Source organism: Calonectris borealis, chromosome 10 (assembly GCF_964195595.1).
Source record: "Calonectris borealis chromosome 10, bCalBor7.hap1.2, whole genome shotgun sequence".
Lineage (NCBI taxonomy): Eukaryota > Metazoa > Chordata > Aves > Procellariiformes > Procellariidae > Calonectris > Calonectris borealis.
In genome coordinates this window covers 24,352,517-24,378,488 of record NC_134321.1, presented here as the reverse complement: position 1 = coordinate 24,378,488, position 25,972 = coordinate 24,352,517, and the positions used below count along the sequence as shown (strand labels likewise).

Here is a 25,972-nt window from a genome sequence, read left to right as displayed (position 1 = left end):
TTTTCACGTATTCTCTGAAAATCTTTCGTCTGCTCTCAGTGCTAGAGCTGACCCTTGTTGCCTGAGATATTCTTCCACTCAATAGGTTTGCTCCCAAAAAAGCCCACTCCTTCTCCCTCAGTGAAGAAAATAGTACGATTAATGTTTTTCCAAGGTTAAAAGTTTTTTTTTATTTATATAGGCAGAAAGAGAGCGCTTCTCAGTAGTACCACAATTGACTAAAATAGATTACCAGCTACTCAGCAGGTCAAAAGGATGCTTGTGAGTAGTGTTCAATCAAATGCGGGGGATACAGATATAATATCACAAAGGTACTCATGCCACAAAATAATTAGGGTATTTCCTAGCACAGAAAATCCTTCTCAACGCCACTTGGGGCATCAGAAAAGTGCACCTAATGCTAAAGATTATGATTTGTTCTCAAGTTCTCAGATTCGCGTATTGCTGTAGCAAAACCTAATCTTTTGAATTGCTAATAACACAAAGCTTTTTCCAGAAAAAAATGCATAATACACGAAGTATTAAAAATGATAATTAGAACTTCTCAGATTTAAAGACTGCAAAGATCTTGCATTAGATCCATATGATACATATGATTTAGATGATAGTGCCTGTGCTATAAACTGGAGGCAAGGCCAGACATCACTGGTATCGACAGGACTACAAATCAAGGGTGTCTACGTTCATGATTGGACTTAGATCATCAAATAGGAGGTAAAAGGCGGTCTGCAAAATTGAGAGATTTTGGCAAATATATTACCAATATTAGAACAGAAAGTGCAGGTAGCTAGGATATATCTTTACTTACTTTGCAAGCCTCAATTTTGAGTGAACTGTCACTGAATCATGAAGTAAGTCAGGCTGTCCAGATCCGGTTTTGATCTAACACTCAATTTTATATCAACAAATAATATGTTGGTGCTAGTGGAAATTACTTCCCAGGTTCACTGGTGTATTCCAGAATAGGCTCCAGCGATCAATCCTCCGAGACTGGTATTATCAATATGCTGCCACCAACACCCAAAGTAGGTGCACAGAGAAAAGCGCTAAAATTCTCAGGAGAAGAACTAGCAGGGAAAGAAAATCTCGTTTCCTGATTTCCATTTAGTCTAAAATAGCCTGTCTGCTGGGAGCAGTAGTTCTTTGGAAAAACAGTGATTATGAAGACTGTGGTCTTATTTACTTTCCGCCAGTGTTGCAGCATACTACGTATACTCACAGGGTATTTTTAGTCACAGATTCTGCCAGGCAGAAACACAGTGGAGTTAATCACACGTAGCAAATTAAACAAAAGCAAAAAAGCCACTAGGCTTGGGGGGTCTGCAGCAGCTGAACATTCTGTTACCCTTTCCAGGCAAACTTTCCAAAATTGTATATGGGGAGGGTCAAGGCAAAGGGCAGTGGTGGTTTTTTTTACCTGGAGCAAACAACCTACATATGTATCTGCAGTTAGTAGACTGAAGCAGGCTGAGAAATATGTCTATATTCAGATTACAGTCAGAATTAAAGCTCTTTTGTAGTGAAATTGTTGAAGCTGGTCCACCGACATATTAGCTGTCCTCTGACAAGTACTTCGCAGGCGACGAGCTACGGTGTGCTCCGAGCTCCTGCCCCAGGTGCCGGCGGGTGATGCAGAAAGGGCTCCTAAAGCGCAGAACGGTGGGCTGAACGTTCACCCGCGGTGGACTGGCATTACCATCCGAAGACATTTCAAGCAGTCTTGAATCTAACGTGAATTTCTAGCTTGGGAGGAAAGGTATAAAGGGCATGAATTGAAGGTGGTTTCAGCACAGCTCAACTGGATGCAGGTATCCTCACCCTGTATCCTAACGGGCTGATGAAATAGCTCCTGGACCTCATCTTCTGCAGCACATCCTTCCTTTGTTAAAAGGTTGCCTAGAACATTCTTGCAGAAATACACCTTTTTTTCATTGTTCCCTTCAGTGGACATGGAAACTTATCAGTCCTGGTAGCTTTCTCTCTAAAATCATAGAAATAGCAAAATTAATTTATAATCAATGGTTAGTGTTAAGTCATAACAAGCTAACTTGGTTCAGCATAACGGAGCCGAGAACATACAATAGAATTACGGCAATCAGCATTTATGGGAACGAACACATCACTGTTTTAAATGAAAGCTATTCTCCCATTAGCTCAAAGTAGCCTGTAAAATCTTTCACTACGACTAAAATCTGGAGTAATGAAGGATATCATTCACCCAAAGATTGTGCTGTAATGCTTATTGACAGCATTAGCATTTTAAGTTTTTTGTGAAGTAAAGCAGTAGGGATCAAGTGGACTCCTTTGCATCTGCTGTGCCTTTGAAAGATAGCATGTGTCTGCTCAGGAATTAAATTAGGAATTAAATATTGCATCAAGAATACACGTGTAAGGAGTTAAGGAGATCTGAATGCTGAATTCACATCCACCACGCCACAGGCATAAACAGAACACACTAGTCACGCTCTATCCTGAGCAGAAGATAGCTCTGCCAGCATCCCGGTGCGGCACCCCGGAGCCTCTTGCCCAGAAGGTGGCTGGCTTCCTCCCAGGGAGTGGGGAAGGAGAGACAAAAGGTGGCCTTAGGACAGACGCCCGAAGCGTGCTTTGTGTTCTTCCACGAGGGGAGTAGATGACTGTTCATTTTATTACTGTGGACTGAAAGATGGGCTGGCGGAGATGCAGTTTACACGAGACTCCACAACTCAAAGGCTGAAAAAGTACACGAGTTCAAGACCGATTACGTCTCTTCTGGAAGGGCAAATCCTTTACTCTCTAATGGGAAGATGCAAAGAGGATTATGATGGCAATATCCTTCCTCAGGCAGGTTTTGGTTTTTTTCTGGCAAGAGAGATCTTTCCTAATAAATAACTGCTCTTTCTTATGAGCTAGCTGCTGTCAGTGATCACAGGACTGCATGGACACAAAATAGATTCTATCTGCCCAAAACAGCTCACAGACATTGACTATCATTTTGTTTTCTTTACTGGGTAAAAGGAAGAAAATGGCTTTTAAATTAGATGTTGAACCCCTTCCAGAATTGCAATATCAGATACTGAATCAATCATTCTTCATACAGTTACCTCCTACTCCACAAGCTCCTACTACCATAAAAATTGGTTGTTGCCAACTGAGCTGAGTGAATAATTTGCAGTTTCATATTTGTTAGAGGAAATTTTCCTCTTCCTCATTTCATTATTTGTCCATGAGCAGATTAATTTTCTTGAATTTTTTTTTCAGAAACATGCTGTAATCAGTCTGCAAGTAATTCTCGTTGTAAATAATTTGTGAGCAATTTGTTGCGAGAAGTCTTCAAACATTTGTCCTAATTCTGTTCGTTCTATATGAACTTGCATCACGTGATGTCTGTTTCTGTGAACACAACATCAAAAGAGCCGGTTTTGAGTACTCTCCCTGAGAACTATCCCATTTCTGAACCTAGATAACTCACATAGAAAGCACATTTTGTTGAAAATTATTTAAGACTTAGGGATGCACATTCACTGAGATGCTTGCAGTTTAGATGCCTCTGTAATTTTCACGCTAACTAGAAGATAGCTTTTCCAGCCCTAAAGAGAACATTATTTCACCCACTTCACAACTCAAATCTGCTCCTCGCCAGAGCTTTTGTCTCATCCCAATTCATTACAATTTCTGTCTCACAAAACATCCCTTGTGAGAGATGAGGCTTTCAACGGCATATGAAGTGGTTTGGTTCCAAAATACGACTGAAATGATATACAGTTTCACCATTTAAAAATTACTTAATTCCCAGAAATAATTACAGGATTCTCCTGGTTATTGTTGCATCTTAATGAAAAATAAGACTGTATCAAAACACTAGCAGAAGAGTCTGATCCCAACCCTGCTGGAGTCAGTGGAAAGCCTCCCTTTCTCAATTATCTAGACGGAGAAAACTGCCCTTCTCAGATTGTAAAATACCATCTTTTCAGATAAAAGTTTAAAAGAATGATTGCACTGTTCAGAGGGATTTGGGTACTTTACCACGTGTTGTCTTAAAAAGAAAAGTATTAGAATGACTCTGCAATATTGAAAAGGAGGTAAAAGTCAACTCGAACACTGAGTGCCATTTTACACCAGAGTGAAAATTTCAAATCCAAGTCTTGCAGCTGGCCTTAAATGGTTGCTTTAAAGACGTTTATAAAATATAGGCCTTGGCTTTTGCTGGTATGCAGTGGAAATACTTTGCTGGTATTTTAGATAATGTAAACAGTTGCTGCAACTGTCACCCAGGCACTTGGTAACTAGGAGAAATGGAAATGAAAAAGTCATGAAATTCATGGATGATGATGTCTGTGATTGTAACTGGGACACCTATGGGTGTCTCTTCCCTTGTCCCTTACAAAGCGTCCACTCTATGAAAATATGAAAGCCTTGAAAAACAATTTTTAAAAAATCCACATAGAAATACTGAAGAATGCAAGTCATAAACCAATTAACATATTTTCAAATATGAATTTTGCGAAGGGAAGTTATATTTTGCTCTCAAACCAACTTCTTCTGAAATTATTTTTAATTTTGTCAGTGCAAAAAAGACTTAGTGCACCTTACTAATGTTCTTAAGCTGTATCGTCTGAGATGGACTGAAATTTTGACTCTTGGTGCTCATAAATAACTCTTGGAATAATTTAGTCTGCTTCATTTCGTCTGCTACAGAGATAAGTTGTTGATGCGAGGCATCAAAGTTCCCTGAACCCAACTTTCAAACAAGCAGCTTAGGATTGTCTACCAACCTGGGTGCTGAATCAGCCCAGCCACCGGGACAGGGGAGCCCCACGCTCCATGGGAGCTCCCGCAGGGAGCCGCGGCCACCTTCCGAACGTCAGCGGACCCGGGGCGGCTGGCACGAACCGTGAGTGCGCTGGCTGTAACACGGAGACTAAAATCACCATCAGACGTTCAAACGAGGTAATTGTATCGTGCTAATTTGCATCTCATTTTAGTGATGTAGTTGTACGCAGCCAATATAGTAACTGGAAATTAATACAGCGTGATTCGTGCCCTGTCATGTCACACTGCTGGCCTTTCTGAGCAAGAGGTTTTTTTAATGCTATACTCATAAATCAAGTCCCTCAAGACAAGCAGATTATTATGAAGCTGAACAATAACAACTTACATGTAGAAGAGCTCCCTCCTTGTTCTTCCACCCGGAGCAGAATAGGCAGCTCTTAGATTGTTTTCTTGTATGCTGAAGTTAAATTTTACATCTTCAGCAACAGCAAATAAATCCATGTTTCTGTTAAGTTACTTAACCAGTGTAGCATTGTATCCACCCTCGAGAAAGGTCTGTATTTTCTCCTCGGAGTGGGTAATACTACCTGCATCAGTTCAAAGGCTGATCCCACCATTTTATAAAAGCGGCACAGCAATTCCTGCATCAAATGGTACGTACAGTATTCCTCTTCCTGCTAGACGTGGATCTCAAACATAATAGAATCTTTTAATTTAGTTTTACTTATAGTTTATGCTGAATCACGTATGTGACTAACTCAGAGACGCAGCATATTTCTTTCCACTTTTCACCATTAGCTGGTATTTTTTTCCCAGTGCCTACGTTACGCGACTTCACATTTGGTATTCTGATACTAACGGAGTTTTAGGGCAAAGAAATGGCGATGTGCTGGCATACAGTTTTTTAAAACTTTGTAAGAAGATAGATTCTTGCCATGCATTCTTTTACCTGGAATTATTATAGAGACTTACAATATTATACATGAAAGGAAGAAGTTGCTATACTAAAAAAAAAACCCCACCAAACTCTGTTTTATTTTGAATCTGCATATTCAAGTCCATTTATATCACTGAAAGGGCGGCAGTCCAAAATATAAATAACTTGAGCTCAAAAAGCAAAGTTGCCACCCCGCATAGCCAGAAACCACGGCAATCATTTAAATAACAGCACTCTGTGTGGATTCATGCCCAGTTTCATACCTGTGGCTCACTTCCACCTACAACAGAATGAAATACTTTGTTAAACTCCATCGCACTGTGCTCTGCTTCGCTGGGCCAAGTGATGTGAAATAACACAAAATAAAGTACACTGTACACCATGTACTCTTACTCTACAGAGCAGGTATAATCTCTGTAATTATACCACAACCGCATGGCAAATACCATGTAAATACATAGCAATTGCATGTTCCTACAGCTTACTTGTTAATTATGCATTGTTACTAACAAGTTCAAAGATAAATTATCATAGTACTTGCAGCATTTTACTTGCAGCATTTAGGTGCTCGCAAAGCTCCTAAGCTGTGTAGTAATGGAATTCATACTATTAAATGCCTGCTTTTGTTGATTTTCCATTGGAATGGGGAAGGGAAACAACCCACCTCTCACGCCCGAAGGCCTATAGCTTAAGTGCGTATTTCTTATTGCTATAGCAGGGGTACACTGCCATACAAAATAACATAACACTTCTATCAATAAGGAAATCTGGATGAATTAACAAAAAAATCATTTCCATTAATAAATCACCTTCCAAATTCCATTGAGTAATCCTCCTAAGCAAATGCTGTATTTAAAATCACTGGTACTTGCATGCAGTAGAACTAATACTGTTTTCCTGACCCAGTATTTAAACTTGCACGGGCTAAAAATGAGAGGAAAACCTCATTTCCCTGATGTTGCTAGCAAAACTATTGATTTCGGTGAGGGCAGGGCTCTAGCCAGACAGCTTACTTGTAAATGGATTCTTGAAATAGCTTATATTATACTATGTCAGAAATATATCAAATGTAAGGCCATTTCATAGTCCATGCTAGCTCTTCTATGAGCCACTCTGCAGTATTTTAGACTACAACTTATAACTTTTAATAGGTATTTTAATAGTATTCAATTAAATAAAATTAGCCTCTCTATAAACATTGCTCTTCTCCAAAGTGAAGCTTTCCTGTAAGTTATGACTCCGTAATGGTTTGGGCAGTCGTTTATACCAACTTTTACAACCCATGTTGGATAACCTTGGGGTTTATTTTTTTCAATTTCATTATTTTCATACTGATTTTCAATCTCAAAGGTGATGTTGATGTTTCTGGCCCTTTTGTTCTGTTGTAGTTGTTGGGCTATTTCTTCTAAAAAATGACTAGCATTCATTGCAAGGAAGTGCAAATGTTAGTCTTCAGGTATTGCAGAATTTGTACTAGCAGAAACAAAACAGCCAGCTCTTATTATCTGTTACTTATAAAAATCTTAAGTACGGACTAAGAACCCGCTGTAAATGGCCGTGCACAACGGCAGATGAAAACGGTGACCCCAGGGAGGAGGTGACACACTGGGGATGAAGCAGACGATACAGACAAGCGAGAGAAGATGGAAGCAAGGGGACGGCGGCGCTGGTCGTGCTGACGGGTAACACCCTCAGCCCCTGCCACCACATCTCTGCGCCAGACAGGAAGGCCAGGATCTTCTGACGGCGTTTTGAGGAAGATTAGGGATAGCTTTGTGGATGAAATGACTTCTTGGCCACAGAGGAAATTTTGGAATTATTACCCGTTGGAGGGACGAGTCAGTCGTCTCCTAGTGAAAGAGATGGGTGGGGAGGTGGGTCAAGGAGGGTACTGGGAAAGCAAAGAGCAGTAACTTGAAGTGACAGAGAAGAAGAAAACAAAAGGAGGCTGAAGAGATTAGTAAGGATGCAAAGCCATGTATTAGATAAAATTGTTTTACTTTATCATTCGAACAGCGTCGGTCAAGCCCAGAAAGCAGGAATGTATATGTGAGCCGTAAGATCATCAGAGTCTGGTTCAAAGCTTTTCAGTTGGGATAGAAAAAGATGTATCTTAAATGCCATTTCTGTCACAGAGAAATAACTGTCGAGTTTAGATACAGCCTGTACGGGCTGACCCAGAGCGTAACCTCTGCTGAAGATGAGACAGTGGATGGGAATGACAGAAAACCCAATGTGATCATACTGTTCATAGAACCTGGGAAATAAATTGATGGGACAAGATTGGAAGAGACTCTAAACCCCTCCTGTTTTAAGATACTGACCTTGAACAGATAACTAGACCTTCATGAAGAAACGCCAGAGACATGGGCTGAGGTTCTGGTTTGGATAGAAGAGAAGGCTGTCCAGGAATGATAGGCGAATTCCTGTTTGTGGTAGAGGCTCCTTAATGACCAAGTGTGGAGGAAGCAGGGGGAGAGAGCGGGAGAGCTTGCGGGGAGGTAGAAAAAGGAGGAGGATGATGTTCCAGCCCGTTTTGAAAGAGCAAATAGAAAGGAGAGAGTCTAACATACAAAAGTAAGACTGCATTTCAGCAGGAGAATAGCTGCAATGCTTAAGGCAGATTTTAAGGTTAAACACAAGACTAAGGGAAGGGACAAGAACTGGCTTAGGGAAGCCAAACAGGAACCAGAATGGGATTAGATCATTGCAGCAATGCATGACATGTTGGAGTATTTTATTATCCTGTGCTCTTTAATGGCAAGTGTAATACAGGCAATAATTTCTAAAACAAAGTATGTTCTTTTTGAAGATCCTCGGGAAAATAACTTCATATAAAGAATGACTGTTGGTTTTAATGGGTTTATTTTTATGTAACTTACACTGACGTTAAATAAAAGGGAGCTGTATGTTTCCAGTGCTCTAAAACTGGCAGTATAATAGATGGTCATTAGCCCATCTGCTAATGCTAATAGTGTCTTTCAAGATGGTATCCTTGTTCAGATGGAATTACCTTGTTTTCCTTCACTCATTTTCGCTGCCTCCTCAGTCCTACCCTGGAGCCTGAAGAAATGTTTGTCGGTTCTCCTACAAAATAGACATCTTCCTAAGACAAAGTGAATGAAATGATCTTTCTTCACTCCTAGGGTCTGATCTTGTTCTTCCCAAAATCTGCAGCGAGATTCCTGCTCTCTTCAGTGGTACCAGGCACGGTTCAACCAGGCCAGATGTAAGCTTGAAATTCCTAATGAAAAAGGCCTAAGTATACTGAACAGGGGAGATGCTCATTAATAACTATTTAGGAGAACACAGTTCCCTTGAAAGGCTAATTATTTTGGGAGTTACCCATTCAAAGAAAGTCTAATCAATGAAAGAACAAATTAAAAATTAAGAATCTCTCATAAAAACAGGCAGCAGAATACTGCATTCAAGAGGACAGCCACCAATTAAAAGAAATGTCAACAACTCAAGTGGCAGCAACTTCAAAAGGGAAATCTTCTCCTCATTTTCATATGGATTCTTCACAAGCAACATCAAGAAGTGTAACATGCTAATAGCTAATAACACTCAGAATAAGATTCACTAATTTACTAACTGAATAATTTAATGCATATCAAAGGAATGATTTTCTCATTTCATTCTTTTTTTAGATCTAACACTAAGCTGGGTATTATCAAGTAGATGAAACTGCACAGATTACAAGTCATCACTGAAATAGTCATTTTAGAATTAAGTTTGTTTTTTTCTGTTGGATGTCTCTTTTGGGTTTAAGGAATCGCACACTTTATTTCCTTGTTATCATTCAGATTTCAAAAAACAAATCGGGAAGATACCTTCGTGGAAATGTGATGTTTGGCTAAAACCAGAGTGTTGTGCGGAGGCTGACCTGTTATGATGTTAAACTTTGAAAATGTTGGGGCCTGCAGAGAGGGAGTGCCATCCCCCTGTCCCAGGTATGCCAGTCACGCAGCGGCTGGGAGATGCAGCTGAGGTTTAGGAGATCGGGGCCTGAGCTCAAGCAGGGATGGGACGCGGATGACCGGTGTGCCGCAGAGGGCCCTTGGCTGTCCTGGCATGGAGGACTCTCCCTCCTGCCTCCCGGGAATGGTGAGAGGTTGGTTTGAGTCCAACGCAGAACAAAAGACAAGTGTTAATTTTTTTTTAATTGCAAGAGAGCTTTTGTGTACTCCAAAATGCTAGACTAGGCATTGAAAAAATGTAAAAAGTCTACATGGTAAGAACCATTTCTTGTTTACTGTGATTTTTAGAAGCCTATTTACAGAATTCTACTAAATTTAAACAATGTTTTGCCTTTGCTACTATTGCACGCTATGTAGCCCACTACCATCTGCTAAAACACTTCGAGAATAGGTTACCAGTTAAGGTACCAAACAGAAAACCTTCAGTACCAAACAGCTCTTCCTTCAGTTCGTGTGTCACCGTCAGAAAGCTTACTCAGCGAGACTCCAGACAGAAAGACAGCCATCAATGTCTCAACATCTGTTTGGTGGCCGGAGGGAAGCAGAGTACTCCAGGGTCAACACCAGGGGTGGTACTGTTTAGCATCTTCACTGAGGACCTGGATAATGATACAGAATGCAGACACAACAAATGTGAAGATGACGCTAAATTAGCGTTGAGTAGTTGACATGCCAAATATTAACTTTTGTGGAGGGATCTTCAGGAACTTGGGATCTGGCCAGCAGAAACCCCATCAAGTTTAACGAGATGTACAAAGCCCCACATCTTGGGCAGAATAATGCCATGTGCCAGGACACGCGGGGAACTGCCTGGCTGAGCAGAACCCTCCTGGAGAGGACTTGGAGGTTACAGTGGATGCCAGGTCAAATGTGAGCCAGCGGTGTGCTCGCTGCAAATGGGGCAAACTGCACATTGGCCTACTTTCGAAGAAGGGTGGCCAGCAGATTGAGGGAACTCATTATCCCTGTCTCCTCAAAGCCCGTAACGTCACACCTGGAATACTGCGTCCGGCTTTGGGCCCCCCAGGTCAAGAGGACGTTCAGAAAGGGGAAGGGAAGGTAGCAGCGGGCTACCGGGCTGGTCAGGGGCATGGAGCAATGCTTCAGGTGATGGAGGAGGCTAAGGGGTCATCTAATAGCAGACTGCAACTGCTCGAACTGGAGTTGGAAAGAAGACGGGGCCAAGCTCTTTTTGGTAGTGACAGATGGTGTAGAAAAGGGCAATGGCCACACATTGTAGCCTGGGAGGTTCAGACTGGACATTAGGAAGAACTGCTTCGCTGGGAGCATACTGCAGTACTGGAAGAGGTTTCTCAGAGGGGGACACCCAAGATTTGGTTAGGTAAAATTGCAGCAGACCTATCCAGTGTTGGTAACAGTCCTGCTTCGAGTGGAAGGTGGGAGTTGATCTAGGGGTCCCTTCCAACCAATATCTCTGTGATGTAACCCAGACTCTAGCCAGTGGCATTATCAAAATCTTACCCAAATGACATTAAATACAACTAAATTAAAGGTTCACTCATTGAAAGTAAATAGGAAGGAAGGTACACCTCCTAGCTGGCTTGTTTTCTCACGGCAAACTCTTCACCAAGAGGGCAGACTACTGCAGAGGCCACACGTTCCTATTGCTTTCCTCTCCTGACACCCCAACAACAAACATAACGTTTCTGTGGTGCCCCTTTAACGGGGAAGGACAGACTGTTGGAACCAATGGCTTTGTGGCAGATGGAGCGACATTTGCAACTGGGAAAAAAACACTCTCGTGCTGCCAAAATATTAACAAGGGGCTTCCTCAGAAATATTCTGCCACAGTCATCGATACATGTAAATTCCCCATGTAAATATGACTTCTTCCAAGGAAAAAGGCATCGTTCAGCAGGCTTTCCAGGGACAAGGACCCCTCTGCACCATTTCTTTCTTTTCTTCTGCAAAACCCTTCATTTCCAGTCACAAATTTTCAGCGCTGCAACACTTTATGGATGCTACTTGTGGCAATTCCGATGAGAGACAGCAGCGAGCAGGGTTGGTTCGGGGCAGGCTGTCCAACAATCCCCGTTCGGCTGGTCAGGGGACAGACTTGGCAGCAAGGGCACACTGTGAAATCGAACAGGGAATGGGTTCTTTTGGCGTTTTTTCTGCATAATGCATCTCCCTCTGTGAATGCCCATGTTCCTTACATGGCAAGAAAAACAACAAGAATTCCCAGACCTTCCTTTATACCACCCATTATTTTGCATAGCCTTATAATGTCTTTTATTAATTTCCTTTTAAAAATAAACTCTCCTATTCCTTTCAAATTCCTCATGTATGCAACATCAAAGCATTTCAGTGAATTTTTCATTCCATTTATATGCCAGCTCTCTGGTGCTGGAGTCAGACATGTTGTGGTAGTACTGCAAGCAGTAAAGATGTCCAGCTTCTCTGAAACTGCTGCAGTTTTCATTGCTGTAAGTGCTGATCACTGGGGAAACTGAGCCTCAAATACCAAAAAACCTCTCTGTGATGACCTACTGTTTTGCAGAGGGCAATGGGACCAGCGTGCTTTTTTCTTAAAAGAGAGAAGACAGCCATTGCCCCTCTACTGAGAAGGATCTAAGATTTATTTTTAACTTCAAACTTTTCTATGCCTCGTGAAAAAAGCTGAGTAATTCTATTTTCATTTAGGGGAGAAGATTATAAGAGGGAAAAATAGTCTGATACATTTTAGATTAGAGATTCTTCCCTAAGAACAGCGGCTGTCACAGTGTGGTGTCCCACGCCAAAAAAAATCTTCTTTTCCCCCATACTGTCAGGTGGGTCCAGTTCTCCACCAAATACATTTTCAAGAATTTTTGCGCTAAACTGAGAGTTCTCCAACATGATGCTTCTGGGAATTTAGATTACTCTCCCTCTGTCACTACTGGGATTAAGAACTCGTGAAGGTAGTCTGCATCACAGTGATATTGTAACGATTGCTCTGAAATGGAAAAATATCACACACCTGTGTTTTCATTCTCCAGCTTGAGACATACCTTTAGGAAGTCAGTTTCTGATGACATGTTTGGGCAAACGATGCCTTATCTGCATGCTTTTTTCATGTATCATCCTGATCTGGTAACTTGAATGCCATAACCAGAAAGCTATGTTAATTGGACATGTTTTTAAGTCAGCATAGTCCAAAACATATTCCTCAAAACTATCAGCCTCACAAAGCCTGCTTGTCTGTTTGAAAAGCTGGAGATGCTCCATCTCTGTTAGAGGAATCACATAAATTTTTTGTAACAACAAGAATCTCCAACCAAGATAATCTTAGCTGCATGGATATTACATATTTCTGTTTCCTAAAAATAAAAACCACTAACTATATGAACTGGTACTGTAAAGACAAGCACAAGTAAAAGAGTTCTACTGTTGCTGGACTCCTCCTCCCACTCGATTTTGGCAGTTAGCAAAAATACTTATTCAGTATTAAGTTACAGTAAAGAATTGTTGACTCTGGTGTAATTGAGAGCAAAGATAAAGTCAAGTCAATGGGGTTCGCTTCAGCTTGCAACATTTCAAAAAAAGCCTCTAAATTTGTTTGGATCATACAAATGAAAGCATACAGAAAACACTTGTTAAAAACAAAAATGCTCCAAACAAAAGCCTCTCCATAAAGTAATTTTTATTGAAATGCTCACAGTTGAGTTAGCATTATTTGCTTCCAATTTGGGCTTCATTCTAAATACTGTATGTTAACACACTTAGACCACTTCATGCCAAGTGCTTTACACATTTCTCTTTAATTAAATTTCTCCAAAGCATTAGATAAGCATTTGCCAATACAAAGAACACACTCTCAGAGGTCCTGGGTAAATCCCAGGCACCCCTGCAGTAACTAGAAAAATTCTCATTGACCTCATTGAAGACAGGAGTCTACTCTTTAGGTCTTTGCTATACATGGGTAATAAAAAATTATCTTTTACTTATGTATTAAGTTCTTAGGTACACTATTCTAAGAAACTTAGATCTTAATGAGGTCCACGCTATCATTTACCATTTCCATTACTAGTTAAAAATAAGAGTTACTTCAGAGTTCAATAATGTCTAGTTTCAAGTATGTTTGTAATTGCTGGAATATGCAACAGATCCCAGTTTAGATAAGCTTCTAGCCTGTGGATGGAGGTAGGCATTTGCTCTAATCATCTGCAATTTTACTGCAGAATTTGAGCACAGAAGTGCCTGTACCAAGCTCTGGGAGAAATGTGAACCATTAGCATTTAGGGATTCTCTTAACTGTACAGTGATATGTTCAGTAATAAATTATAGGTGATTAGGACATGGAAGTGGCTTTTAAAAATTAAGAAGATTTTAAATAACCTTTATGATCATTAATATAAGATCAGGCATAACAATTTACCTTTATTTAGTTATGAGATATTTTTCATCTGTGTGAAACGTTGAAGTGGGCTACACTTAAACTAGTTCCGTCATTCTTCCTCTCACGCAGTTTTTTGCAGCAGTTTTCTCCTCCATAACTCAGCCGTGCAGGGCTGTGGGGTCTGATGTTTCCGTTCTCATGCAAAAGAAAAAGGTAAATTAGGGCTGCTCCAGGACAGCACTGGTCAGAAAGGGAAAGAGCAGGAGCGGTTTGAGATGGTACCCACTCCTGCCACGGCTCTGCGCGACATTACCATCCTGCAGAAATGGAGGGGTTGTCTGAGTGCTGCTCAACTACCTCACTGCAAAGTTACTTTCCTAATTGATATTTTTTTCAAAGTTACTAAGATGTTACCTAGTTACCAGCTAATCACAGTGTGGTAACCATTTAGAGAAATCTAGATTTTTATTTACGACAAGGAAAGTGACCCTAAATAAATCAGTCTGGTGACATCTAAGCTGTCCAACTGTAAAATAGGATGAGACGCCACATGAAATTTATTTGAAGTGCTCAGACGAAAACTGCGGTATGAAATTAATTATGATTAGTCTTGACAACACTAATTCAATTTAAAATATGCTTAACTTGTTTAAAAACAAAACTTTAGATTCCCTTCGACTGCAATCCAGTCCTGAAGCCTGTGTTGCCTATCCCGTGCCTGATTTTCTGATTCGGTTGTAAGATTACTATTAATAGACCAGAAGTGGGGTAAAAAAAAAAAAAAACACAAGAAAAAAGTGAGATTACCTAATTCCACAAACACCCACGTTTGTTTATTTGCTTGCTTCGTTTTAGAGAAGCATTGTCAGAAGTTTAGTTTTCTGCCGGGGATTAATCTTTCCCTTTTGTGACTCTGGACCATCCATCTCTCCCCGCCTCCCCCGATTCCGGCGCGGGGTTGCTAAGCGACATGTTCTTCTCTTCTGTACTTTAGCAGAGAGGAACAGATCAAAGACACCCACAGTCCTGAATTATTTTATAAATGAATTTAAAGAGACACTCTCCCGTACTGTATTATGTAGGGGGAGATCAAAAGTTGCTCTATATACTGAGAGCATCTGGAGAATTAAACTGACGTCTTCTGGAAAATAAAAATGCTCTCATTACTGAGAACTATGTAATTTTTTTTTTTTTTTGCTTTTTCAGAACTAGACTATGAATTTATGCTAATTAATGTTTCTAGTTTTATGGCAGTCAAGACATTGAACGCAGGCCAGGCTGCATGTTTGTATGACTTTCAAAAGTAAGGTTTTCTGTCATCAAGTGACAAGCTTGCTGTTTTTTTAACTCTTTTCATCTCTTGCAAAAGAGTTGCCATTATTCAAAAATATTTCATTCTCTAAATTTTAAATGCTTTCCTGACTTACATGAAAGGCGAGAAAATCACAGGGTAAATTTCAAGTGATGCATCTTTAAAAGAATAAATGAAGATGAGAAAGTAATCTGCGTAAAACAGGCAAAAAAAAATGAGACACCAATATCTCAGACCTTTCTGAAAAGAATGAAAACCAAATGAATAATCTTTAATTAAAAAAGCTGGGGATACATAAGTTTAAACGTTACCCCTTACCAGACCAGCACTTATCTGGCATCAGCTCAGTCTGCCATTCTGTACAAGCTGTGGGATTTGTCAGAGCACACTGGCCGTTAAGGCAAGCCTTTCCTGAAACAGAAAAGGGAGGAATTATTTGCCCTCGGACCTACTCAGTTTCAAACACCATCGACGTTGTAAAAGGAAAAAACCAGCGCTTCGTAACAAAGTGCAAGAATCTTTCAAGACTTTCATTTCCAAAGACACCATCGCCGCACAGCCTTAAAAAAAAGGAGAGGAACACAAATAACGTGCTTGAAGCATTACCCGAGCAAGCGAGACAGATCACGTACATGGAAAGCAAAGCTCCCGGGTCAAATGGCTGCAAAAAAGGCATCTTGAAAATTGCACGCAAAATTCTTCCCATGTGCAAATCTCGTTGTTTTGTAACCAGCCACCTTATCTGCATAAACAAATGTCTCCTCTAAAGCAGTTTCAGGGGCTTGTTCACACAAACAGGTGCTCCTGCAACTACAGGCACAAAATCGCTGGCTTCAGGTATAAAGTGCACATAGATGATCTCACTCTCTCTGCAGCGTGTCTGGTCGCAGAGCAGAGCCAGCTCCTCGCTCTCGTCCTATGCCTGCAATCTCACATAACATTGAGGGTAGGTTAGTGATACCTAACACACTCTAGGACTGTAAAGGGATTCATCTCACATAAATCTTCACCAAAAAAAAAAATCAGCACATTTATTTACGTGCATTTTATTTTCCAATGAGAAAAACAAGCCGCCTTTTTTTCCTGCACCAGTAAAAGTCTCTTCAAAATTCTAATTGCTTAGATTTGGCATTTAAAATCCACTGTACTACAGTTAACCTATACTCTCATAAAAGCATGCATGTTAGAAAAGGGCTTAGCCAGCTTTTCCATTTCATTACTAGATATCTGTAACACGGGCAAGATGTGTACTTTACTCTCACTGATACAGTGTTTTATGTATAAACATCTTGACCACCACTACGTTGTCAGTGGTTAGCAGATTCGGTGTGTTTTGGCTGAATTTCTGAGGGGGAAAACTGTGACTTGCACTCTAAATATTTTTTCTGGAGAATGGATTCCTCAACAGACTATGGGCATCTTGTACAAAATACAAGTAAACATTCGGAAAGGAATTTAATGCTTCTGGCGGGTGCCGACTTGCCAGCCTTGGAAACCGAAATCCCTGTGACCTGCGGCACAAGCACGGCTCCGGCATTGTGCGCTCCGCAGACCGGCCGGGTCCCCCACCGCGGCACCGCTCCTCCTGCGCGGCTGCAACGATGAGGGAAGAAATAACGCCCGCTACGAACAGGCGCGCGGCTTGTTAGCGTTTGCGTTTCTGGAGAGCGTATTTAAACATCCTGACCACGCGTTGTCCTGAGATTCAGTTCGATCGAGCTAGTATTTAAGGTAAAATGTTCTGAAGCGGGGACGTCGTAAGGATTTTAGTTAATATTTATTACTAGTATATTTTATTAACATTTGTAGAATTTTGGCTAATGAATGTAAGTAATTTTGAATCCCTGCGCTTCTTTTCTTATTTGCAGGATGCTGTAAAAACATCTGCTGCAGCTGGGCAGCTGGATCACAGATGTGAGCAGCCAGGGCAGAGGTTTGGGCCCACGAACAAGAGATGATGCTTTTGATACGTGGGAGGGCGTTGAAGGCCATTGAAAACATTAATAATCTTACTTCACGTTTCTACAGTGCTTGGCCTGCTTACAGCACTACACAGGCTACTAGTAATTAGCGATCTGGATGTTTCTGAAATGATCAGCAGTATCATTTCGATTGTCATTAAAATACAATTAGCAGCCCTTTGAACTGCGCGCTGTAGTTCAGAACAGTCTAATTGGTGGCTCGTGGGCCGGATCTGGACAGCGGGAGGATTGTGTCTGCTTTTCTTCTTCCCTAACTGCACCCGCTCAAGGAGCACCTCGTCCCGGAGCGGCGGCTGTGCCCACAGGACGGACGTGGAGAGCCATTATGCGACTGGAAAGGCAGCGGCACAAAGTACCCCTTGTGTCCAGCCCACTGCCTTGAAAAGCCTGGGTTTTGTAGAGCTCATTTCAGCCTGTGAGCAGATTCAAGCAGGCACAGCCCCACAACTTTATACTTTGCAATTCAAATCAATTTAATTTTTTTTTGTTTTACTCGACTTTTAGAGCACAGCTTTGTGCAGCAAGAGTCGTAGGGATGAAGTAAGGGCAGTACATGGTAAGACAAATAACTGGGCGGTCTACATCTACGGCTGACGCGCTGGTAGACCATGCTGGCGTGTGTTTGGGTAAGATGAAGGATTTAGTTACTGTAGCAGACTGAAAGTGAAGGTCTGGCTTGGATGGTGTTCCCAAACCTGGCATCCATATCCCACATTTAGGTAGCTAAATCTGTCGCTTACATGCTTTAGATACTTGTGTTAATTGCATAAATGCCAACAAAAATGACATGTTTTTAAAGTGTTAGAAGTGTAAATAGCTGCTCTTCTGAAATGGCCACAGTATATATTTTTAGCTCCTATGTACTCTTCCGACAATACCACTTGCAAATGCATCGTTTTTGTTGTAGTATCTAGCGATAGTAATGTATTAGTATCTGTTTGTAATACTATTGATTCTCCCACATAAAGCGCTGTAGAATATACTTTAAATACTGGCTTTTTGTACGTCTCACACAACTATTCATTAATACCAAGGGAACAGCACGCTACTGTTCCAGGTTTTCTAAGAACCAGTGCCATTGCCCTCCACCAGCTCCTGTTGCCTGCTTCATAATGCCTTTATTATTTATGCTTTTACCCTTGAAAATTCAAATTTAGAACTGAAAATTTTCATGCTTTTGTTTTTTAAAAATAATTAAAGGCGGCGAATGGACCTGATGTAATCTGTATACTGTGTGCCACAGCTAAGTATCCACTGCTGTGAAAGCACTGCTTGTTCTCTGAAAGGAGGAATTCTTTCAGACAGCGTCACTTGCCCCCTCCTCTGCGAGGCCGCTTTTCCCATACACTCGGAGGACTCGCTGCCAGTCATTTTCTTGCCCTAAAAGTTTGCCGGAGCAGTATTGTCATTTACCCGATGCTTGCACAGGGTCTAGATCCTAACAGGTTGGCCTCTAAGTATATCAAAAGTTTTGCGCTCAGGTGTAGCAGTTGCTCTATTAAAGCACGATGGCTTTTTAATCATCTTTTCTTGGGATTGGTCCTTGGACTACATACTGCTCCATCTTAACGTGGGCTTCACAGCAGGCTTTCGGAGAAGTTCTTTTCTCTTCCTCTGCCATTCACATAGCAAGCAGCATGCTTTCAGATATGTCCCGTCTACAAAGGATGTCGGTGTTGGCCCGGCGTGTTTTACTAGTATTTGAATGGCCTAAAGAAATTATTTGGAAAGCAGCAGATGCCTTTGGAAAAGAGGGAAAGAGAAAAATAGACTTGAAGAGGATATTAACGGGTCAACTGGCCCAAGGAAATAGAAAAAAAGTGCAACTCAGAAGTGGTTGCCAACAAGCGGTCTTGTAATACCCGCCCAGGAAGATAACGCAGCTCCTCGTGATCCCATTTTTGTCTTCACTCCCTCTCTCTGCATTCACCATTCTATACAAGAAGCGTAAATTGTTGCTGAGTTCATTCAAATACAATACACTTCGTAAATCTGCTTTTTTCAAACACACAAAATAGGTATTGTCTCAGGAAGAACAAGAGACCAGGTACTCGAAAACATGATGCGGGGTTTATCATAGCCACAACTCTCAGAACAGGCGCTCCAGGGGAGCCGTTTGCTAGTGTTTTGCATAGGTAATTGTTAATGATAGTAAAATAGTCTGTCTGCTGGATAACGGACGACACACCACAACACAGGCCAACAACCGTAACGGGAGAAAGTATTACAAGGAGCTCACAGCAAAACTAAGCTGCCAAGTGAAATTCCCAAATAATACGAAGACACTGAAAAAAGAGTCTGTTCCACCACTGGTGTCTTTGCTGGGCTTCTGCCCCGGTGTCAGCCCTTTGGATTAGCCTCCTCTTCATGGGAAACCATCAGGGATAGCACGCAGAAAACACTCTGAATATGCAAGAACTCAGGAGGATTTAGCAATTTTGGGAAAGACTGACAGTTCTTAAATAACTTATTGCAATTAATGATGGGCCAGAAATGTGAGAAAATCTCCAAAGAATTAATCAAGAATCAACAGCAGTTTGTCTTGAGAGTGAAGGCGGACGCATGAAATAATAGAACAGCTTACCACAAAATGGCTTTTGACTGAGAGTGAAAAATGTCATGAAGAAGAACATTGGATTGGATAAATCTACATTCCGTTAAGAATTGGATTGGATAAATCTACATTCCGTTAAGGTAAATAAAAATGCTAGTAGGAGGAAAAAAAAAAGAAAAGGCCTCTTCCTGTATGGTCACCACCAGCACGTATTTGCATGAGGCAAGCGCAGGGAGAGCGGACTTCCTGAGTGCCAGAATAGCACCCCTACCTCAGATGGGCAAAGAAGAAGTAGGATTTACTGTCAACTCTCACAAAACATTAAAGGTCTATTAGGCCAGCTGGTAAGGGAGAATGAAAAAAACAAAAAATCCGTGGACTGCAGTTTCTTGTGCATCCTTACAGAAGCTTGAGAAAGGCACAAAGTCTACGTGGCCAATGCAAGAACCGCACTGAAAAGCAAAATAAGATGCTGCAAAGCGATCAGTCACCACAGTTCATAGTGGCCAGTGAGAAAGTGCAGAAGAATATTCTACTCCCCAGCACCAGTCTCCTGCAGGAGTTCCACGCTGTAGCAAAACAGAGTGGATGCGTACGCAGCCAACAGAAAAGGCTTGATACCAGCAAAAAGATGCAAGTTGTATTCACCAGGTATCAGTGCAACTACTTTCTCACTATTTGAAGTTATGGTGGAAGCTGAATTTCAAATTCAGTTGAAATGTTAGACCGGAGGAATGCTTGATGGGTGAGAGCAGATCAGCCAAAACTAAAAATTTCAGCAAAGTCTTCTTTGCAAGGAGAAAGTTTTACAAAAGAAACTGTGAGAATTGGTATTACCGAATTGTTGCTGGAAGAATAATATTCCTTCTTGTAGATGAAGAAAAAATTTAACTGTTAGCAATAAATCCATTTAAGCTGACCAATCATCTATGGGTTTCTGCAATCTTATGTCTTGCAGAAAGCTGAAAAAGGAAGAAGTTCCAGAAATAGACTGAAACTCCTCTGAGAGCTGATGCTGATGGAGAGACTGATAAGCATTTAAATGACTCAGTTAGGTGTCTCCCATATGCACATTTTTCTGTCTTAAGAGAAAAATGTTCCATCACAGGTATCATTGACATTTGAAAAAAGTTATTGTACGCTAAAGTGAGATGGTGTTTGTAGGTATTTTGGAAGGCTACAGGGAGGTACCTGAACATGGAAATTCTTCAGCTGTATAAATTTTGTGTGACTGTATATGGCTTAATATCACCAACCTAAGCTAAGAAAGGGATGTCTCACCTGGTAGCAGGTACTACGATACAAAATTAGAGCACGATTGTAATGAGTGATAAATTTTGTCCCTCAAAATTTTTTTAAACCAGAGTAATTTTTCTTCAATTTCTACTATTTTCGCAACTACTTTAGACTAAGTGGCAGGCATGCCTAAAACTTAAAAAAACCCAAACAAACAAAAGGAAATCATTTGAGATAACATACATACTGAGGATGAAGGTAAGTGAACCTGCAGAAGCGTCCCGGTAAAATTTTGCTGGTTTTATATAAATCACATGAACATTCCGCAAGCTTCTGCAAGCAAAATTTTTAATAAGTAGGTATGCAAGCAATATACCATGAGAGAAACAAGGGTCAGTTCTATTGCCGCGTGCTATTTACCCCTGCTACAGTCAAATGCTCCACATGGCAGGAAAGGGAAACAGGGCAGCCAATATTCGTAGCTAACAGCAGAATGTTAACATTTATTGGATGTTTATTTGCAAATGTCTGCATTTAAATTTCGTACCGAAATAATAGTATGAGAGACATATTTCACTTTGAGCACTGAAGTAACAACGCAGAAAAGTATCTTGTCTACAGGACGAGCCCGTGGCTGCTCGCAGACCTGGCAGTAAGGAGGAAGGCTGGGAGTTTTTCTCCTGCAGCTGCAAGAACCGGGAAGTTCTGGGGCAGCAGCTTCACGCTGAGACACACCAGGGTAAGAAAGGAGGAGAAATATTAAGGGAAATCATGTAAAACAAGTGCTTCCCATGGATAATACATGTATCAATTTTGCCTAGGCAAATGTACCTATCAAGGTTACCGTGGATAGCCTATTCCACAGCCTATGTCACCTCACAGTGGGACCGAGTTTCGTTAACAGAGGAATCAAGACTAAAATGATAACATTCATCTCTATGTTCTTGCCCTGACATGGTTATTCATTAGGAGTTCTTCCTAATGACTGTTCAGTTCCTTCCTTCTAGGGAGCCACTCCTAATTCTCTTCTATTCAGGTTGGATAATGAGTCACTGACTTTAATATTAATCTTTATTAACCCTCACACAACCAACATATGGGAACAGTGAAATGTGTTGTGTCTCAGCGCTGAGAAAGCAAGCTTTTCAATGCCTTTTCCTCCATGGCGCCATTTTCTTATATGCAGATAGCGCGGCAATTCCTGCAGGCTTTCTGCCACTGGTTGATGAAAAAATACCCTGTTTGTCTTCATGCCTTTGGTTAATTGCTCTTTAAGTCTATCGTAGTCTACCTGTTTTCCAGTGTAATTTTGCTTTCCATAAATTACACTTCTTTTCTGTTGCCTTCTTGCCTGGCCAAAGTTTTAGTTGCAGCAAAACAGCTATCTGTGTCAAATAATTTCCTGAAGCACCTTGTCTGCTCTTCTGTTTTTCCTCTCTCTTTTCTTTTGGAGACGGAAGGTTGTGTTTGTGGGTGGGCACGTGAGCCCGGCAGCATTCAGTTCTGCTGTGTCTGCCTAACTCCATGGGAAGTGTCAGGACGTTAACAGCCAGGTTTCCGGTGGGAGATGCTTTTGACTAGTTTTCCTTCTTAAACAATAACAAAACAAAAAAAAACTTAGGAGATATTTTATTTACACATGATTTGCCATTCCTAAGACTATTGAACCTAAATATCCTGTGAGACAATTAATAACTCAAGTATTGAATTCTTCTTGAATCGGCTATTGCTCACTTCTTAAGACTAATTAGAGAATGGCCTGTCCTGTTTTTTATCAAACTTTGTACTCCGTTTGGTTAGAGCGTTGAATACACGTAGGTATGTCTGATCACCTGCTTTTTATGCACTTCATGTATGGCGGTACTTGTTCTTTGGACCAAATTTTGTTGGTTTTGGGGATGTTTGAAATTTTAAAGTTCTTTCTCCTTTCCTTGTATTAGCACTGTTGGTCTACTACCATGTTTTGTCTGTCTTTCAAAGTGTTCTACAGTTTTTTCTTATTTTCATGTTATCATAACATGTACCTACTCTTAAAGGAAAGTCTAGGAAGTCTAAGGGAAAAGTAGTTTGAAGAGATCCGACTATTTACTTAAGAAACCACACTCTCAGATTATTACAAAAACAGATTTCTAGGAAGAAACTTGTATTTCCCACTGACTATTTCCACAGCTTTTTCAGTACTCTATTTCACCATCCTTATGCTGTACCAGACGGTCTTGGATACAAACATCCACTGAGCAGCCTTGCGTTAGCGCTGCGCTCCTGCGAGCGAACCAGCCCACTCCCTAAGAAACAGCTATTCCCCAGTGGGAATATTTACTGTGGGTGCCAATCCAGTCCGACTGAAACCTCACTAACAATGCATTTTTCTCCTGATTAATAAAGTATTAATGTGAATATACAGCATGTGCAGCTTGACATTTTCTCGACACCTGCATAGCAGACAACTACTCAGACGCTATGTTATTATTTCAATGACAAACTGCACGGAACTTCTGAAGTTTGGGCACAGGCCTAATCTTGGCCTTTTAAAAAATAATTTCATGCGGCTGAAACTGAAGACAGATAATTCCTCGCTGCCTGTGCAGAAAAGAACGGTTTTTTTCCGCAATAGTTCACATTTACGCTCATTTACCAGCCACGGCAAGAGTTCAGCTCACCTGTGGCTGGCAGGCCTCAAGGTGCAAGCAGCCACTTTGGATCTACTCGAGGCGGAACGGCCATCAAAACCATCTGCAAGTTCCACCGGCAGCAGTAAATACTCAGTTGCGGGCGGGGTGAGGACAGCCTGTAATTATTCTATGTAAATAACGGCCACGACTGCCGTTTCTGTCAAGAGGGGAAGAACTCTCAGTTAGCAGAGCGCCTCAGACAGCCCGAGGCCGAGGGCGGCGTGGCCGGGTGCTCGGCAGCGCCCCGGGCCAGCCCGAACCGCTGCGGGGGTCCTTCTGCTGTGCACGGCAGCGCGGCCGCTGCCCGCCGGGGCCCCGTGACGGCCGGAGACCCCCGAGCCGCGGGGCAACAGGTGCCCCGGGGCGCCGCTTCCCGGCTCGGGGCCGCCATGGCGGCGGCCGCGCCGCCCCGCCCCGGCCGCTGGCGGCAGCGGGGCTGAGGGGAACGCCGCCGCGCGGGAACCTGCGGCCCGGCCCGGCCCGGCGGAGCGGGCGGGGGGCCGAGATGGCGGCGCGCCCGCCCCGGCCTGGCCCGAGCGGGCTCCCGCCGCCCCCCGCGCGGCTGCTCGCCTCCCTCCGCCACTCCCCCGCCTCCCCCCGCGCCCGAGCCCCCTCCCCTTCCCCGCCACCCGCTTCCGCCCGCGCTCCCGCGCATGCTTGGGTTATGCAACCGCCGCGGCGGGCGGGCTGCGCGGGCCCCGCCGCCCCAGTGCCGCAGGGCAGGGCAGGGCAGCGCGGGGGGCCGTGAGGGCGGCGGGCACCGGGCCGGCGGCGCGGCGCTCGGGGCGCGCTCCCCCCCCCCCCCCGCGGCCCCCGTGTGCGCGCCCCGCGCTGCCTGTGAGTGGCAGCGGCGGCCGCCGCCAAGTCCCGCCTGTTCCGCTCTCCCTGCCGCAGGCGGCGGCGGCGGCGGGTTGGCTTCCTGCGCGCTGTGCCGCTCCCCCTCCCCCCGGCAGTCGGAGCCGCAGCGGCAGCAGCCCGGATCCCCGAGCCATGGCTCTGTGAGAGCAGCACATGGCGGCCGCAGCAGCCATGAGCCCCCCACTAATCCATACAACTCCCCCCTGAACGGCCACCGACGGCAGCCAGCGCTCCCACCCGGCTCCACCGCTCCCACCGCCCACCCGCAACTACAGCCGCCGCCGCGCCGCCCGGCCCGAGCCCAGACCCCGCCGCCGCTGCCGCCGCCGCCGCCGGGCCCCCGCTCGCCCGCCCGCCGCCGCCGCCCGGTCCTCACCATGGGAGTGCAGGGTTTCCAGGACTACATCGAGAAGCACTGCCCCAGCGCCGTGGTGCCCGTCGAGCTGCAGAAGCTGGCGCGGGGCAGCCTCGTGGGTGGGGGCCGCCAGCGGCCCCCCCAGACCCCGCTGCGCCTCCTCATCGACGCCGACAACTGCCTGCACCGGCTCTACGGCGGCTTCTACACGGACTGGGTGAGCGGCGGGCAGTGGAACCACATGCTGGGCTACCTGGCGGCCCTGGCCAAGGCCTGCTTCAACGGCAACATCGAGCTCTTCGTCTTCTTCAACGGCGCCCTGGAGAAGGCCCGGCTCCACGAGTGGGTGAAGCGCCAGGGCAACGAGCGCCAGACGGCGCAGCAGATCGTCAGCCACGTCCAGAACAAGGGCACCCCGCCGCCCAAGGTCTGGTTCCTGCCGCCCGTCTGCATGGCGCACTGCATCCGCCTGGCCCTCATCCGCTTCCACATCAAGGTGAGGAGGGGGGAGACGGGCCTCTCCCGCCCCAACCCCCCCGGGGACACCAGCGCCCCCTCCCCGCTGCTCGCTTGCGCCCCCGCCGCTCCCCGCTAACGGCGCCGCCGCTCTAAGATGGCAGCGGGGGCTGCCCTGGGCCTTGCCAGTGCCCAGCCCGGCAGGGGAGGCGGGGGGGGGGGGCACCCTGCCTCTCCCCTCAGCGCCTCAAAATGTCGTCGAGGCCCGCGGGGGCGGCCCAAGTTTCGGCGGCCTCAATCCCCGGGGGATTTTGCTATTTATACGGCGCTGCCGCTCGCCCCGCCGCCCCGCGCAGGCCTCGGCCTGCGCGGGGCGGCGGGGCGAGCGGCAGCGCCCAGGGCCTCCCGGATTCCCCTGGCTGTGAAGCCAGGCCCAGCAGCAGGGAGGTTTTTGCCTCCATGTTCTTTCGGGGCCGCCGCTCCGTTGACTCAAAATGTCCCTTCTTGCCCAGGCCCCCCCCGCTCGGGAGGGTGGTGAG

At 43.9% G+C, this 25,972-nt stretch overlaps 1 protein-coding gene and 2 long non-coding RNA genes across 14 annotated transcripts in view; 1 reads left to right on the top strand and 2 right to left on the bottom strand.

Moving 5' to 3' along the window:
* Positions 1-144: 144 nt before the first annotated feature.
* Positions 145-4,672, bottom strand: LOC142086409 (uncharacterized). Its single transcript, XR_012675110.1, has 2 exons — positions 3,084-4,672; positions 145-1,981 (listed from the first exon to the last, which is right to left on the bottom strand). It is a non-coding gene; the product is annotated as an uncharacterized LOC142086409 (long non-coding RNA).
* An 84-nt stretch (positions 4,673-4,756) lies between these two features.
* On the bottom strand, positions 4,757-25,090 carry LOC142086408 (uncharacterized). 6 transcript variants are annotated; one of them, XR_012675105.1, is made up of 7 exons: positions 24,999-25,084; positions 23,753-23,921; positions 15,639-15,731; positions 14,048-14,203; positions 9,523-10,268; positions 5,138-8,956; positions 4,757-4,886 (listed from the first exon to the last, which is right to left on the bottom strand). It is a non-coding gene; the product is annotated as an uncharacterized LOC142086408 (long non-coding RNA). The 6 variants fall into 6 exon arrangements; XR_012675106.1 differs by lacking the exon at positions 23,753-23,921 and having other exon boundaries at positions 24,999-25,090; XR_012675108.1 differs by lacking the exons at positions 15,639-15,731; positions 23,753-23,921 and adding an exon at positions 12,681-12,766 and having other exon boundaries at positions 24,999-25,080.
* The window catches only part of FAM120A (family with sequence similarity 120 member A), a 58,663-nt gene continuing 57,330 nt past the window's right edge, over positions 24,640-25,972 (top strand). For 5 of the 7 annotated variants that reach the window (XM_075159450.1, XM_075159451.1, XM_075159453.1 and 2 more), the window contains exon 1: positions 24,641-25,473. In XM_075159450.1, the coding sequence (XP_075015551.1) occupies positions 25,000-25,473 (474 nt within the window). In that variant the 5' untranslated portion in view covers positions 24,641-24,999. Of the gene's footprint in view, positions 25,474-25,972 lie in introns of all 7 variants that reach the window. The other 2 variants (XM_075159455.1, XM_075159449.1) reach the window with 2 other exon arrangements.